We start from the raw sequence: 14,455 nt of genomic DNA on the forward strand, positions 1-14,455 counted from the left end.
AACATGTAACCTTCCTCCTTTTTCGAGTGAGGAGTTCAGGGAAGGCTTGGCTTTAGCGCACTGACCTCGTAATTCCCTCTCGGGGGTTAAACAAAGTTGTGAAATTCAGTTTGGAGAAGCGGGTGTGCTGTCGACGTGGAGAAAGAGAAGAATTAAGCCAAAGCTGAATTACTCTCCAACTTGCAAAGATGCTATTGCTATTAAATTCTAATTAGAATTGATTTCTCGGCCCCTGCAAACAGGCCCTAAGGATTTGGAGTCAAGTCTTTATTTCGTTCAATTGCACTGGAATGGTTCAAAGATAATGACGGCTCCTCACAATTGGCCTCTTGGCTCTTAACATTTCTCAGAAACCCTGTTATTTTCTGAGAGTTTCAACTCTTAGACGTACAAACAAAACTGAGGCGCTTTAACGAAGGTTAAAAAAGTGCAAGCACTGCTTTAACAACACCAGGATTAAGCCAGTCGGCCTGCCTGCCTGCAGGTACAGAAGCTCGCTGTAGGCGGGGCCCACCATGGGGGTTCACTCCAGACCCTCCTGGCATTGGCCCCTAATGATGTGTAATGGGGCCTCCTGCGTCCATTCCTGACCCCAGGACCTCCTCCTAATCACCGAGGCCACTAATGAGATGGAGAGACATGAAAGGCGCTCGTTAGGAGACCCTCCCTTTAATGTGGGCCTATTATTAGCCACTTACCAAATCATTAGTCCCTAAACTGCAATTATGCTTTAAAGCAGAAGGAAAAAAGTGAAACAAAGAGTGAAAGGAGTGTGGAGATTTACAGCAAAGGACAGGTGGAGAAGTGGAGCAGTTGACACGTTTTCCAAAGACAACCAAAAACGAAAACAGAAAAACACTTGTGGAATTATCCATTTCCTTCTCTGCATTATGATAAGTGGGTTGGTGACATTAAGTCTCCGTGCAGGGAAAGGTAAGCTGTAGAGAAGTGACAGAGTAGGATGACGCCTTACACAGTATGGCACATAGAAATTAATGTTCTTTTTAAATGAAATGTCTGAATCCTGAGATGCAACGAGCAATACACCACAGAAGAAGTCTCAGGTTATGATATATAACTCCTGTCCTACAAAAAAATATTACAGAAAACCACCAAAAAGGGGAAATCCTACAAATTACATTATGAACTCATATCCAAGCTGAGGTCAAAGGGCGGGTAGTTATAAATCAAAGTACTACATAAATAACATCTTTGGCCTGTGGGCGGCGCTAGAGGAAAAGTCATGTCACCGGAAGACTGAAGCAAAAGGAGTCATGTCTTAAAATACACTTTTATTTACAATGTGGAACAATACATTTAAATCATCATACAAAAAAAAAATCCCTACAATTTAAAAACAAATCAATCACATCTCATATTTAAATCAATCATATTTACATGATAAAACAACCGTATTGTTTTATCATTGACTTTTAAGGGAACTTCGGGTCAGACAGTCCAAAATTAAGTCAAGACCTGACAGACGATCGCGGGTTTAAAAATTTAGACACGAGCTGTACTGGTGTGGAAGGGGGAAAAAAACACACACACACACACACACGCACACACGCACACACAAAAAGCGAAATATCAAGAGATGAGTCAGTGGTGCTCTTAAGTTTGCCATTTTAAGGCAGTGTAAACATCCAAACACACATACAAGTGTTTGTATTTGTGTTTCATAGAGGGGAGGGGGACGTCGGCCAGCCAGGTTTGCCATAAAACCACTTCATTACCACCTGCTTCATTTGAAGTGTTATCAGCTGGGGAAACGTTGGACGTGGCAGGTCAGTTCTGGTCTTTATCAGCCTGCTGATGATCAGTTAGTGTACTGCAGCCTCAGTGGTCCAGGTAGTTGAAGATGCTCCTCTGGGGGCCTTTAGTCAGTCCTGCAGGTTTGTTCTCCCTGCAGACCCTCTTTGCTGCTGGGTTCACTGCTCCCACTGGCCCCCTCTTCTTCATCGGCTGAAGGGTAAACACAAGTTCAAACTATTTTTTCCCAGAACACTGAAACTCTGGTATAAATCTTTGATAAACACTGACAAAATGGCAACAGGCACTCAAGTATTCATGTGGCGGCAAAATTCCCTGAATAAAACTTTGTGGTTAAATTAAGACTAATGTACTAAATAAAACTAACTGAATACAGTGTAATTAAAAGGTGGATTGTGTGATAAAAAGATGTATGGACAAAAACCACCAAGCATCACAGTCATTTAGCTTCTCTAACAGGAGCAGTGGACTTTGGCTCCCCCTGCTGTCAGAAATGTATCAGTAACGTCACAACATGACACACATGACTATCTCACCGAACAGTCTCTCCAAAAACTCTGGAAAGTATTTTGTTTTTGTGCTTATTTTAGAAAAGAACCAACCCGACGGGACTGGGAGACCACAAAATATGACAGAACATTTTTTTCTACTCACAACTCACATCACGTTGTGGTCTTGTATTCGTGGGATCCGTTTCACCAAATCTGAACCAGCATGAGATCACTTCCCTATTTTACTCCTTTTCAAGCATTTATTGGATCAAGACAAACATACTCTAATCAATGCACGAACAAACCAAAGCCCAACTGGACACTTTTTAAAGCAATTTGTGAAACACGATGCTGCCACCATTTGTTGGACGACTGAGAAAACTGTCACTATGCACACTCACGTACTGGTTACCATTGAACCACCAGTGTGTGGTGTCAGGTAAGCCACAAAGTGTGAGCTACAAACCAATCACCCAAACTGAGACATGAGACCCCCACCCCCCCGTCAGACTGTGGACGTGAGTAGATTTGTACTTGAGACTTTTGGAAGATTCAAATACTAACTTCTTTGTCAAGCATTTAAATATTTAGGATTCACATTGTGCCACACATGCAAGACTGCAGTTAACTACCACATCATCTACTAAGGACAACCACAACTGGTTTTCATTCCAGCTCATAGTTTTATATTTTCTACCCTTTTCTTTTGTCTTCTTTTGTCTTATACTAAGAAAATGATAAATTCTACCTCAACCTTTTGTAATAAACCATCATCAAACTTTCAGAGTGAAGCATCACTTTGATCAATACCCCTCAGCGTATCAAAGAAATTTTCTTTGTGCAGCTTTGGGGCACTGTTTTAAGCACCGTCCGTCTCGGCTGAACATGAGGACACAACACGATTGTTTAGCAGCACACCGTCCACCCACCTGTTTCTGAGGAGCGTCTGACAATAAGTTGTCCTTCTCAGGAGACAGAGTTTGAAACAGGAATCCTCTGCTGTTTCTGGGCGCCAGAGGATTCCCCTCTGAGATGGAAGCCAGCTTCTGGAGGACGGAGTGAGGCTGACTCAGGAGTGAACCTCTCCTCACCTGGAATAAATCAATAAAAGATGAGCCTTAGATTGACTTTGCACACTTCACAGGGAATATGAAATGAACTTAGCTGATTAAATATTTAAGCCCAACATCCACTCACACCTCTCATTCTTCTGCAGGCTCCATTTTTTTTGTCACAATACAAGGCAGAAAACTGAGCTTCATTTTCCACTGGTCACACTAGTTGCTTCTCCAAAAGCCACTAAATCCTTAAACCTGATGTCTGCCTGTCGACAAAGTGGCTCTCAATAACAGAATTTAGCCACTAGCAATGTTCAAACACGGATAGCTTTCCCAAATTACATGAGACCAAGTTAGAATCATACTGAAAGGACCAAAAATGTTCTACAAGAGAAACCTTCTGAAGCTTAAAGCAAGAAGTGCAAGACTGTAAATTGTCTCAAACCGATGTGATAAAAGGAGAAATCCCAAACAAGCGGTTTGACAAAAGGAGAATAAAAAGATTTGGCAAACAGCTGTTCCTGCTTGCTCCATCTCCTGGTGTTGGTGACGTACCTGTAAAGGCTGCGAGGGTCTCTGGAAGGGGTTGAGAGCTGACGAGGTCTTTTTGTCTGGTTGCGGTGCCGTGAGGGGCTCTGGTGGAAAGTTAAGAAAATGAAATGTTTGAATCTTGACACACTGAGGTAAAGCACTTTGGAGTTTTGACTTGAGAAGGTATAGCAGTGCAAATATCTGAAGTGGCCTTTAAATCTGACCCAGGTTCCGTTGTAACAAGAGCTCATGAATATTACATGCAGCCGCTCAGTTTTAGTCACATTTCTTTTTCCGGGAACACAAGAACTGTTGGGAACAAGCGCGCTGAGGCAACTTGACATTTAGCGATGACAGCACTGGCAGCACTTTCTGCTCCGTGTCCAGTTTGGTTTAGCTTGCTGGGATGCATGCCAGTGTTTTGGTGCAATCACTCTGTCTGTGTGTGTGTGTGTGTGTGTGTGCGCGCTTCTCTCGGCTTTATCTCCAAAGGCCTGCCACACAGCAGGTGAAGTTACCAACAGCCTTCTCCACTGGATGCACTAAACAGCTCAAAAAGCACATATCTGACGAATTAAGACTCCAAGAGGAGATTCCGATAAAGCTCAGGGAGCTGTTAATCAGGCCCTCATCACTTACAATCTGGACTGCTGTCATGCTGCATTCAACAGCATTTAGCAAAGTATCTCCCTTATCTACAGCTCGTTCAACATTCACCTCCCAGGAGTTTCACTGGAATCAAAAAAGACAAGATCCTATTTCCTGCCCGGCCCTCAGAGCTGAGCTCATTAAAGCTCAAACAGTCCAGATTTAGACCCAAAGGATGTGCTCCCAACCTTTGGAACGACCCATCTGGTGACTGTGTGTAACTATTACTGGACAAAAAACATGTCTGGGTGTTTTTATTATTATTATTAAAGTCATGGGATTCTTCTTGTGAGGTCTCGGATCAAGCTGACCTTTTCTCTGCAGAGTCTTGGCAGTGAGTTTCTTGGCCAGCTTCATGAAATGACTGTCTTCCTCTCCAATCTTCTCATCATCTGCATCCAAATCTTCCCCTTTCTTGGCATTCTGTTCAGACTGTGAGAGGAGACACAAAGAAAGGAATGAAGACAAAATAACAACAGCCCCTTACACGGGGGGGGGGGGGGGGGTCAGGAATTCACGCAGATTTTCTCTTTTGTGTATTTACAGAGATAACCCTGTTTTAAACCCGCACCAGTCGATACTGAAAACGTTATTTATGGCTCCTCACTGTGTGCAGGACTCTTACTGCTAGCTACCTGTTCTCTGAGCCACTGTTCCCTCTCCAGTCTCTCCTTCCTCCTCTGGACCTCGGACTGGTCCACGTGATCGTCTTCCTCGTCCTCATCCTCACCCTCTGCTCCCGTCCTGTCCGTGTTGAAACCATCGTCTGGAGGAGGAAGTCAAAATGAAACTGATGAAACTCTGAATGGCTTGCTGGAGGATCTCAGAAGGAAGTTTGCAGAATCTTAAACAGTGGAGTTGATGAAAGCCCCCCCAACTCTTTTAGAATCTTAAATCTCTGTTGGTCGTTTAGATTTGTTTTGTTTTTTAAATTTAGAACTACTTATTTATGTATTTATTACAGATTCTGCATAGTTCTTAACCTTTGAGCCTTTTTTCTGTCTCATTTCTACTGATTTGGGTGGCGAGCTGCTGAATACAATTGTCCTTGCAGGGATAAATAAAGCTGTATTAAATCGAATGGAAATAATATATAGTAAAATATATGTAACATTTTAATTATTAGCTATGAATCCAGGTGTTGTTGTTCTACTATTTGGGTTACGGCTTTTTAAAAACAACTACAGTCTAAGATCCAAACTTAAAAGTCAAAATGAATTACCCGTATATGACATTAATCATATTTATTCCCTCATCTGGAGAACTAACCAATATTTTTCCAGCGGAAGCGGCGAGCTCGTCCCGGGCCATCAGAGTGCAGGTCGCCGTCAGCGAGGTAACGCTCCTGGTAGAGCCTCAGGCGACGCTTATCATCATCCATTATCTGCTTCCTGTTGGAACAAGATCACCTCTCAGTTTAAAGCACTCAGACACCCACCTTACAGTATTACTACAGGATGTCCCTCTTATGATTGATTCTTTGCACGTGCATTAATGAAGTCTAAGCTAAATTCTTGAACCACAACAAACATGAAGGCCAAATGGCAGCTGTCAATGGAATGAGATCCGTCACTCACATGTGGATCTTGTTGACCTGGTCCTGCAGCTCTTCATCAGAGGGAAGCTCTTCAAGAAGCTCCTCTTCCTCGTATTCACTCCCTCTGTCTGCGTCCTCGTCTTCGCTGCCCACGTCGCTGCCTGACAGCTCAGCCTCAGAGTCCACGTAGTCGGTCAAACGCCTGCAGACAAGAAACTGTTAAAGCCTGTGCTACACTGTGGATCAACCGATGGAAACAACTGCAAGAACAGCCAGAGAAGTGTTTAAAATATCAGCTACATACACATGGAATAACAAGTAAAGTTTTATCTGATTCTACACCTACATTTTCTTCTTTTTCTTAACCCGACATGGAGCGAACACACCCCGCATCTCCTCCTCTTCCACATCATTGCCCTCATCCTCATCGGCTTCGGCCTCGTCCTCCTCCCCATCATCCTCGTCATCATCGTCCTCCTGCAGACCCACAGTTCACTTGTCACTCGCAGACAGTATGTTACTTCCACATGTCGGAGAACTTTTGTGTCCTCATCACGAGAGAGACAATGAGGCAGGTGTTGACAATTTTACCTGTTCACTCTGACTTTCTACATCTGACAGAAGACGGAACTCGCAGTCCTCCTCCTCCTGCTGTTCTTCCTCCTCTGCCGTCTTTTTACTATGTACAGAGAAATCACGATGAGAATCTCACTCTGTATTTAAACATGAATCTTTTATCAAAGTAGGAAATCACACTTTTACAGATCAGACACAAGCAAATAACGTTTTCCCTGTCTACTGATTTGGATTATTTCAGGTCTTTGTACTTTACCTGTCCTGTGCTGGTGATGCCGTGTGAGCAGAACCTAAAATTGACAGGAAAGGAGACAAATCTAAATATTGTGTAACTTGAAGGAAAACAATTCAAAGACAGCTGCTCATAACTTTCGTTAACCCCCAAATTTTGTGACACAATTGTAGATCCTTGAGGTCCGTCACAGTTCATCAGGCTCTGAACGGTTAACTTACCTGTTCAATCTCTTTTCACAATGAGAGCAACTCTTTGGTTTCAATAGCTTAAACTGTGTGCCGAACTGCAGGTGCTTTCAACCTGAGGCTCTTTCAGATAGAATACCGAGTACAAGTGTTCTCACAGAAAATAAGGGGGGCAGCACACTCCTTTACCTGGACTAGGAAATTTCCCTGAACACAGTCCCAGCAGCTGATCCATGGTATTATCAGATCCTTCATCCTGTCCTCTCTCCTTACTCTTGTCTGTTTCCATCTGCTCCTCTCCTGCTTGTGTCGGTGGAAACGCTCCAGAGCACAACCCGAGCAGCTCACCCTCTTGCGTTGCCCCGAGGCCTTCGGTCCGACTCGAGCTGCCTTCCGCTGTACCGAAAACACCAGAGCACAACCCAAAAAGCTCCCCCATGTTGGCATCCATTGCGTTTTCATCCAGGCTGTCCAGGATCAACTGTCTCTTGTGAGAACGAGGAGCACCGGGGCGTGGCCCCACGTTAAGGAAGCCATCTGCATCGAGTAACTGGGAATGGGTGTCGTCCTCCAGGGAGAAGCGACCTTGGGAGTCTCCCCCAAGACCAGGGCCCGAAGCTGGTCCCCCCAGGGGTCCAGAATCTGCTCCTGGGGATGGGGGTGCATACAAGTCTTGGGAATCCTCAACAGGGAGGCAGAGAGAGGGCTCAGAGAGTTTTCCTGAACTCTGATGGGAACAAAAGATGAATAATTAAACAACTTTTGAAGCAAGCAAAACATAAGTAAGAACTGTCATTATCTTCCCTTTTCTTTGTAGTTGCCTTTCACCATTTTTATTCAACATAATCCTGTTTAACTGGCCTTGGGATTTTAGGAGAGGCCTTTGTTAAAGCTTTTAGCTTCCTCGCACTCCTGCACAAACTATTTTAATTCATGTAAGTGTGAAAAAAACGGGCGTGAGAACTTAAAACCCTGGATGACATAATTTAAGCAATGAAGTAACTAAGAAACCTTTTATCTTACTTTGGAGGCAGAGCCAAGGAAGCTGGGCCTGAAGGGAGAAGGGGAGCGGAAAATGGAAGAGTTGGAGACATTTCTTCCTGCGGAGCGCTGATGATTGACCGGCTGGTAGGAGGTTATCATAGATCCTGCGAACTCAAAGCTGCTGTTGTGGCTGTTGTCCTTCACCAGAGACAGACAGTCGTCCTCTTCTGGAAAAAAGAAGGATGACAAAGAGAGAAGAGAAGGAACAAATTTTTGAAAAAGAGTCCTGCCAAATAGAGCACATTCAAACAATCACTGTTATCACTATATCATGAGCATTTTGTCTGCAGCAGAAAACATATAGACAAACCAAATGGGGTCTTTCACTCTACCCACCCATCTTATTACTGCTGTCCTGCCCAGAAGGACCCGATCTTCTTACACCATCACTAAAGGGGAGAAGAGTGCATGTGAAACTTTATTACCCATACACACAGACAAACACATGAATATGAAACTACAAAAATGATGAAAGGAAAAAAAGAACTCTTTAGTGGCCAAGACAGGTAGATATATTATCTATTTTACACGCTGTTCAAACACTCCTGAAATGTCAGTTAATTTAGGACAGTTTGATGATTTAACTTTTTTATTTATTTATTTATTTTTTAAATGGTGCAGGTTACTTACAAAAAGAAGACAAACAACCACAGACCCCAAACACACTCACCCGGTGCGAGAGCAGGAGTTGCCCGGGAACAGCATGAGTGTGCCATCTGTGTTAACTAGGTCAGGAGTCGACGAGGGTCCGCTCAGTGCTACAGGAGAAGTGCTCCTGATACTCTGGGCCACACTGCCTTCCTCCTCCTCTTCTGCCTCACCATCATCGCCTCCCAGTAAGTCATCCACATTCTGTCAAAACAAGGAAAAAAAGATCAGGCTTGATCTGAGTATGAAGGGGGAAAAAAAGTCCAAATGTGTGGATTTTAACTGGTCCAAAGCAGCAATGTGCTCTTACCTCCTCTTCCTCAGACTCATCTGTCATATCCTCCTCCTCTTCCTCCTCCTCCTCACAGTCCTCATTGTCTAGGCGATTCAGCTCTGCCTTGCGTGCTCTCTCCTCCTGTCTCCGCTGGGCCATGGCGAGCTGCAAGCGCTGCTTCAGAGTCAGCAGCTTCTCTCCTATGAAAAGAGGGACGAGGGGGCAGTTACTCAGGAAGTCAACAGTCTGGTCTCACTGTTGGAAAGAGAAAATTCCCAAAACTTCCACAAACTTGGTCCTATATGTGTATTCATACCTGGCTTGGTTGCCACAGGCTCCTCTGTTCCCTCTTTAACAGTGACAGCAACTGACTCAGCGTGCAACTGCTCCTGACCAGAGGGGGTGCTGTCTTTACGGATGATGCTGAGCAGCATCGTACGCTCTCCGTGAGGCCGTGAGGGCGCTTGGACATGACGAAGGTAACGCTCCTTCAGGGCCTCCACACCTAGATGAACAAGAGAGGTAAATGCAAGATCAAGATGTCATAATAGAATGATTTACTCCAACTTCTTCATATCCCAGGGAGAGTCAGCACTTACCAGGGTTGAGCTGTGGAGGCTCGAGCTGAACAAAGGCTCCATCATCTGGACACAATTTAGCCACAGGTGGGGGGTCCAGCCCAAGTTTCTTCAGCATGGCCAGTTTGTCCTTCTTGGGTTTGGTGGGAGGCTGTGCTGAAGGCTCTGCTGCAGCTGGATCAGCGCTCCCACACTGAGCGGCTAAAGTCTGCACCACGGCCCCAGACACAGGCTCTTGTTGCTGGGCATCAGAGTCAAACATTAATGTAGTCTGGCTTTGATCTAAGGGCGCAGGACAGGGCTCTTCTCCAGAGTCAGAAGCAGGTCTCGCTACTCTATCTGTTGCCTCCGACTCCTTTAGACTCTCTGAGAGGTAAAGCATCGGTCCAGATTCCTGGTCAGGGTCTAAGCTTTCGGTTGCTTCATTGTCCCGGTTGAGGCTCTGCTGCTGCGGGGACGAGGTGGCGGCAGGTTGAGGTATAGGCTGCATCTGTGTGGACGACAGATCTAGAGATGGAGAAGAGTCCTGCTCTGTGGATGGCTGTGGGGGGTCACTGGTTTGATTGTTGGAAGGTGGAGGAGGAGATGCTGACTTTGTCTCCAACATTACAGCTGAATACATTGTAGATCTGCAGACAGTAAGACTGGGATTAATTTGTGTGTTCATTATGGAAGCCTTAAATAAACTTTTAACTTGCAGTCTATTATAAAATCAGACATGTCTATTAAAACTGCAACAACAGATGATAATTAGCGGCCAATGTGGCCAGCTCTGGCCTTGTCAGAGGTGTGTTATCTGTTATCTTTACTTCAGCAGCGCCATAGCGTGACCCGATGGCCTGGCCTTCTTCTTGAAGAACTGGTCAATGGTCTTCGGCTCAGGGACGTGGTAGGGCAGACCAAGTGTAGACTCTGCAAAAACAGAAGTATGCGTCAAACATGCAGCGTCAGCACCATCAAAGACTCCTCTTTTAAAGTCCGAATCACACTTTTCAAATTATGATTCAAAATTATTTAATCTTGAGGTTTAAATCAAACCAGTCATCAAAGCACTGCCACAATAGATAAAAGAGTATAGAAGTGTTTCTCGTAAACTGACCTCTGACCAGCCTCTGAGACTCACTGTGGAGCTGCTTCATTGCCTCTTTGCCGACACGTGCAGCCTTCCTCTCCTGAAAACATCACACGCATTGAGCATGAAACTGCTCTTTGGAAGCTGGCATTAACATGACAGCATTTAGAATTTGAGAATTTCAACACTGCATACCACACGCTGGGGTTTCTCTGCTGACTCTTCGTCTTCCTCCTCTTCTTCATTCAGGAGAGGATCCTGCAGCAATATTTAACACTGATGACACAAAGGCTTCTGCAAATGCCACTCCTAACATTGGACCGGTTTTGTATTGAATTCCTGTTAAACCATTTACATCTAAAAACAGTGGTTTTGATTCTGATTAATAAATAAATAATTTACAATAAGCACGTAGATGAACTGAGTGAACAATCCCAACAGCCAAACATTGTTTGCACCTTGTGATGTTTCATCTTTTGCTTGACAGCAGCTCGGATGGCCTCCAGAGACTCTTCTTCCTCCTCTTCCTCATCGTCCAGACCGGTGTCAAACAGGTCTGTGTCACCCAATGGACACCCACTGTCATTCAGAGCCCGAGGGGGCGGTGGGTTCTGGGGAAATGGGTGCAAAGTTGTTTTTAATTATGCAATGTAATCCAAGACAACAATCCAAGAATTCTTTATCTAAAACAATCACTCAATTCTGCTTCTGCATAGCTTAACATTTCCAAAATTTGGTACTGTGCAGATGACAATTCCCTAATTTGTTGATGTGGATATCCAGTGCAACTTTACCAACATATTCTATATAAAGTTTATGTGCTGTTTCCAAAGATCTCGTGACATGGAATTTTTTTTCCCTCTACACATTTCCAGACTGACACGAACCTCATTCGTTTCAAAGAACCTTTCCTTCTTCTTCAGTTTTTCTACCGCTTTGCTATGCTTCTCCTTTTTCTCCCGATGCCTCTGACTCTTCTCTCTCTTCTTCCGCTCCTTCATCGATTTCGATTCCTTCCCCACCTCCTCCAGTTGCTCTTCCGCTTCTCTACTTTTCTCGTGCTCACTGTCGTCGCTGTCAATGGGAGCACGAGCTATTCTCTTGGTCTTCTGCGGCCCTCTCCCTTTCCTCTTGCCATGCTCTTCTGCGGTCTCCATCTCTTCTCCGCTGGAAGCCGATAAGACCAGTGCTTCAGCCATGTGGATGCTGCTCTCCGCAGCTGCCTCCTCTTCCTCGCTGTCACTGTCTCTAATGGCATTACGATGGGGCTTTCTTTGAACTGGGATGTCTTCTTCATCATCAGAAACTGAAAACAAAATAACAATTTAGAAACATAGCACAAATCATTTAAGACTTCCGTGACACACAGTGGTTATCTTATCTGAAATCGATCCTGTTGTTTTGTTTGTGTTTACTCCAGTATTACTCAATAATATAACTGCAGTTTCCTTTTTTCCTTATTTTTTGTTACTAAAATGTGTTTAATTAGATTTTTCAAAATAACATACATAGATGTAGTCAAGTCCTTGGCACACTGATTTATGTTTTTATATTTTTTACACACTGCATTTATTTTTCCCCACACAGGACTGACAGGCATATTTCTCTTCAGGTGAGTATTGTGAATCCTGGGTCATCATTCAAGTAGTAATTCAAATGTTGCATTTATCATAAAGATTGTGATCAAGTGTCCACTAAATGCCCACGCTGTATAATGTAAATGTGACAAATGTACTCATTTACAGAGCCGAGGAGGCTCTGCCCTGCTTCTCTCAGGCTGGATTATCACCTATTGTGTTCCTTTACCTGGAAGCTCTTCTCTATTGTTAGCCGTCTCTGTGACCATCTCTTCTGCTGGAGAGCCCATCCCGCTATCTGAATCACTCTCTGCTGCAGTTTGGGCCACAGCCGGGAGCCCCTCCGCCTGGATGGCAATGACAAAACAGAATTCACTCATCGGTCAATGTATTTTCCACAGTACCGAGGCAGTACTGTGATGTCGGTTCACTGGGTACATGAGGCTCCATATTTAGTATAATACAGACTTAGTATAAGGTGCAAATGTTAGTGTTCAGGGTTACTTATTGTGCTCTGTGTACTTTCATTAATCCAGAGATACCAGGTGTTAAGATCATGGTTAAAGTGGCCAACTACAGCCTAGATGGCTGTCCAACTCACCGCATATTTGCTATCCTGCATTTTTCCAGGATACCAAATTTATTGCATGTGTGTGTATATATATAGAGAGAGAAAAGATCATTTCTTTACAAAGTTAACACACAACATGGAGGCCAAATGGCCGTTAAATTACATCAGTGGCGCCTCGCAATAAACCAAACAATGAACACAAACGTAGGCTAGCGACATTGGTTCCCTTCAGCGTTTGTGGTTAAAGTTAACTTAGCTACATGTAACGTTACCATGCATTAAATAAACAAGCACAGGCACAAGTCATTGTAATCTAATGCCTCGGTCGAGGAAATCAGTTTGTTGAAATGTACCACTTTAACAATGATCAACAAAGCAAAATAAAGTTAATCGAACAGGCCAAGACGACAACCACCACCCGAGCTGGCTAAACCTAACCTAGCGAGTTAGCTAACGTGCTAACGCTAACAATGTCTGCAACTAGCAAATTACTCTGATATGAAATACTTTTGATCCTGACAGTATTTTCCCATAACTTACAACTAACGGGGACAGATATGTCAGTGTGATACATTCACGTTAGATGGCTGATAGATATCCAGATCAATGTGTGATATGCGAAAGCGTTTCCTCACCTGATGTTGAGCAAGCACCAGGCTCATTGTCCGCCGTCTAGTTCACGCTCTTTTGGAAAATAAACCCGCGGAGACAGAGCTTCGTCGAATCTCAGCAGCCACAGAAGACGACAGAAAGCAAGTGTCTGCGCGGAAAAGTCTATTTTATACCTTGAAAGCACATTTAGAGAGTGTTCAGCCGGACAGCTTCGCTTCCTCCCGCCTGTTCCGTACACTCTGATAGAAATTTTGATCTTTCGCGCGCCGTGACAGCTGGCCCGCAGTTTTCCCTCATCGAGGTGTCAATCGCCCCTTTCTCGGTCTCCCATTGGTCTGTTGGAGGACTTTGTATCCTCCCAGTTTGACGTCACAGTTTGACGAGATCTGATTTTAAATACCGCGAATGCTGGGGCGGGCGGGGCTGAGACAGACAGAAAACAATTTGGGCCACCTTAAGATGCAAGATCTAATAAATAATAACAAATTAGGCAATACCTTACAAGGCTATGTACGTTTCCTGACATACATAGCCTAATTAATGAATTTAACTGCTGGTAATGATCATCACTATGAGTTTTTGATTCTTAGATTAAACTATTATCATTTGTAAATTCCCAGTGAACGTAAAGCAGGTCAAATTAGCTCCGTGTCAATAAAATATATAAAAATAAAAAATAAATAAATAAAAAATAAATAAAGGCATAACACAAGACACACTGGGGCAACTTTTCTTCCTTAGAGTGCTTTTATTTTAAACACTTTACTACGTTTTAGTGACATAGGCTTACTTTTATTTAAGCTAAACTACTTAAGGAAAGCACCTGACTCTGTGGTAGATTTAATACTGAGATCATTTCATTTATTAAAAGCAGTCATGCCACAGTGCAGTCTACAAGTAAAAAACTTGCATTAAATCTTTTATGAGGAGGTAAAGGACATTATGGAAAATGGCCTATTTCAGAATACCGTGTATTACTGTAGGCCTATAAAATACATTATTTTGTGCATTGATCCAAAGTGATGTGACAACAAACTCACTATAC

General features: G+C 43.7%; 1 protein-coding gene across 1 annotated transcript; it reads right to left on the minus strand.

The window, feature by feature from the left end:
- Positions 1 to 1,274: 1,274 nt before the first annotated feature.
- On the minus strand, positions 1,275 to 13,705 carry LOC124075000 (claspin). Its single transcript, XM_046418386.1, has 24 exons — positions 13,434 to 13,705; positions 12,457 to 12,574; positions 11,538 to 11,956; positions 11,109 to 11,261; positions 10,846 to 10,908; positions 10,678 to 10,750; positions 10,388 to 10,490; positions 9,600 to 10,207; positions 9,317 to 9,505; positions 9,037 to 9,200; positions 8,749 to 8,930; positions 8,415 to 8,467; positions 8,058 to 8,245; positions 7,224 to 7,761; positions 6,871 to 6,904; positions 6,630 to 6,717; positions 6,385 to 6,515; positions 6,079 to 6,240; positions 5,771 to 5,892; positions 5,137 to 5,267; positions 4,813 to 4,933; positions 3,878 to 3,957; positions 3,194 to 3,355; positions 1,275 to 1,965 (listed from the first exon to the last, which is right to left on the minus strand). Exons 1-24 carry the CDS (start codon positions 13,458 to 13,460, stop codon positions 1,840 to 1,842), a joined length of 4,035 nt encoding a protein of 1,344 aa, XP_046274342.1. The 5' UTR covers positions 13,461 to 13,705; the 3' UTR covers positions 1,275 to 1,839.
- Positions 13,706 to 14,455: the final 750 nt, after the last annotated feature.

This window comes from Scatophagus argus, chromosome 17 (assembly GCF_020382885.2).
Source record: "Scatophagus argus isolate fScaArg1 chromosome 17, fScaArg1.pri, whole genome shotgun sequence".
NCBI classification, from domain to species: Eukaryota; Metazoa; Chordata; class Actinopteri; family Scatophagidae; genus Scatophagus; species Scatophagus argus.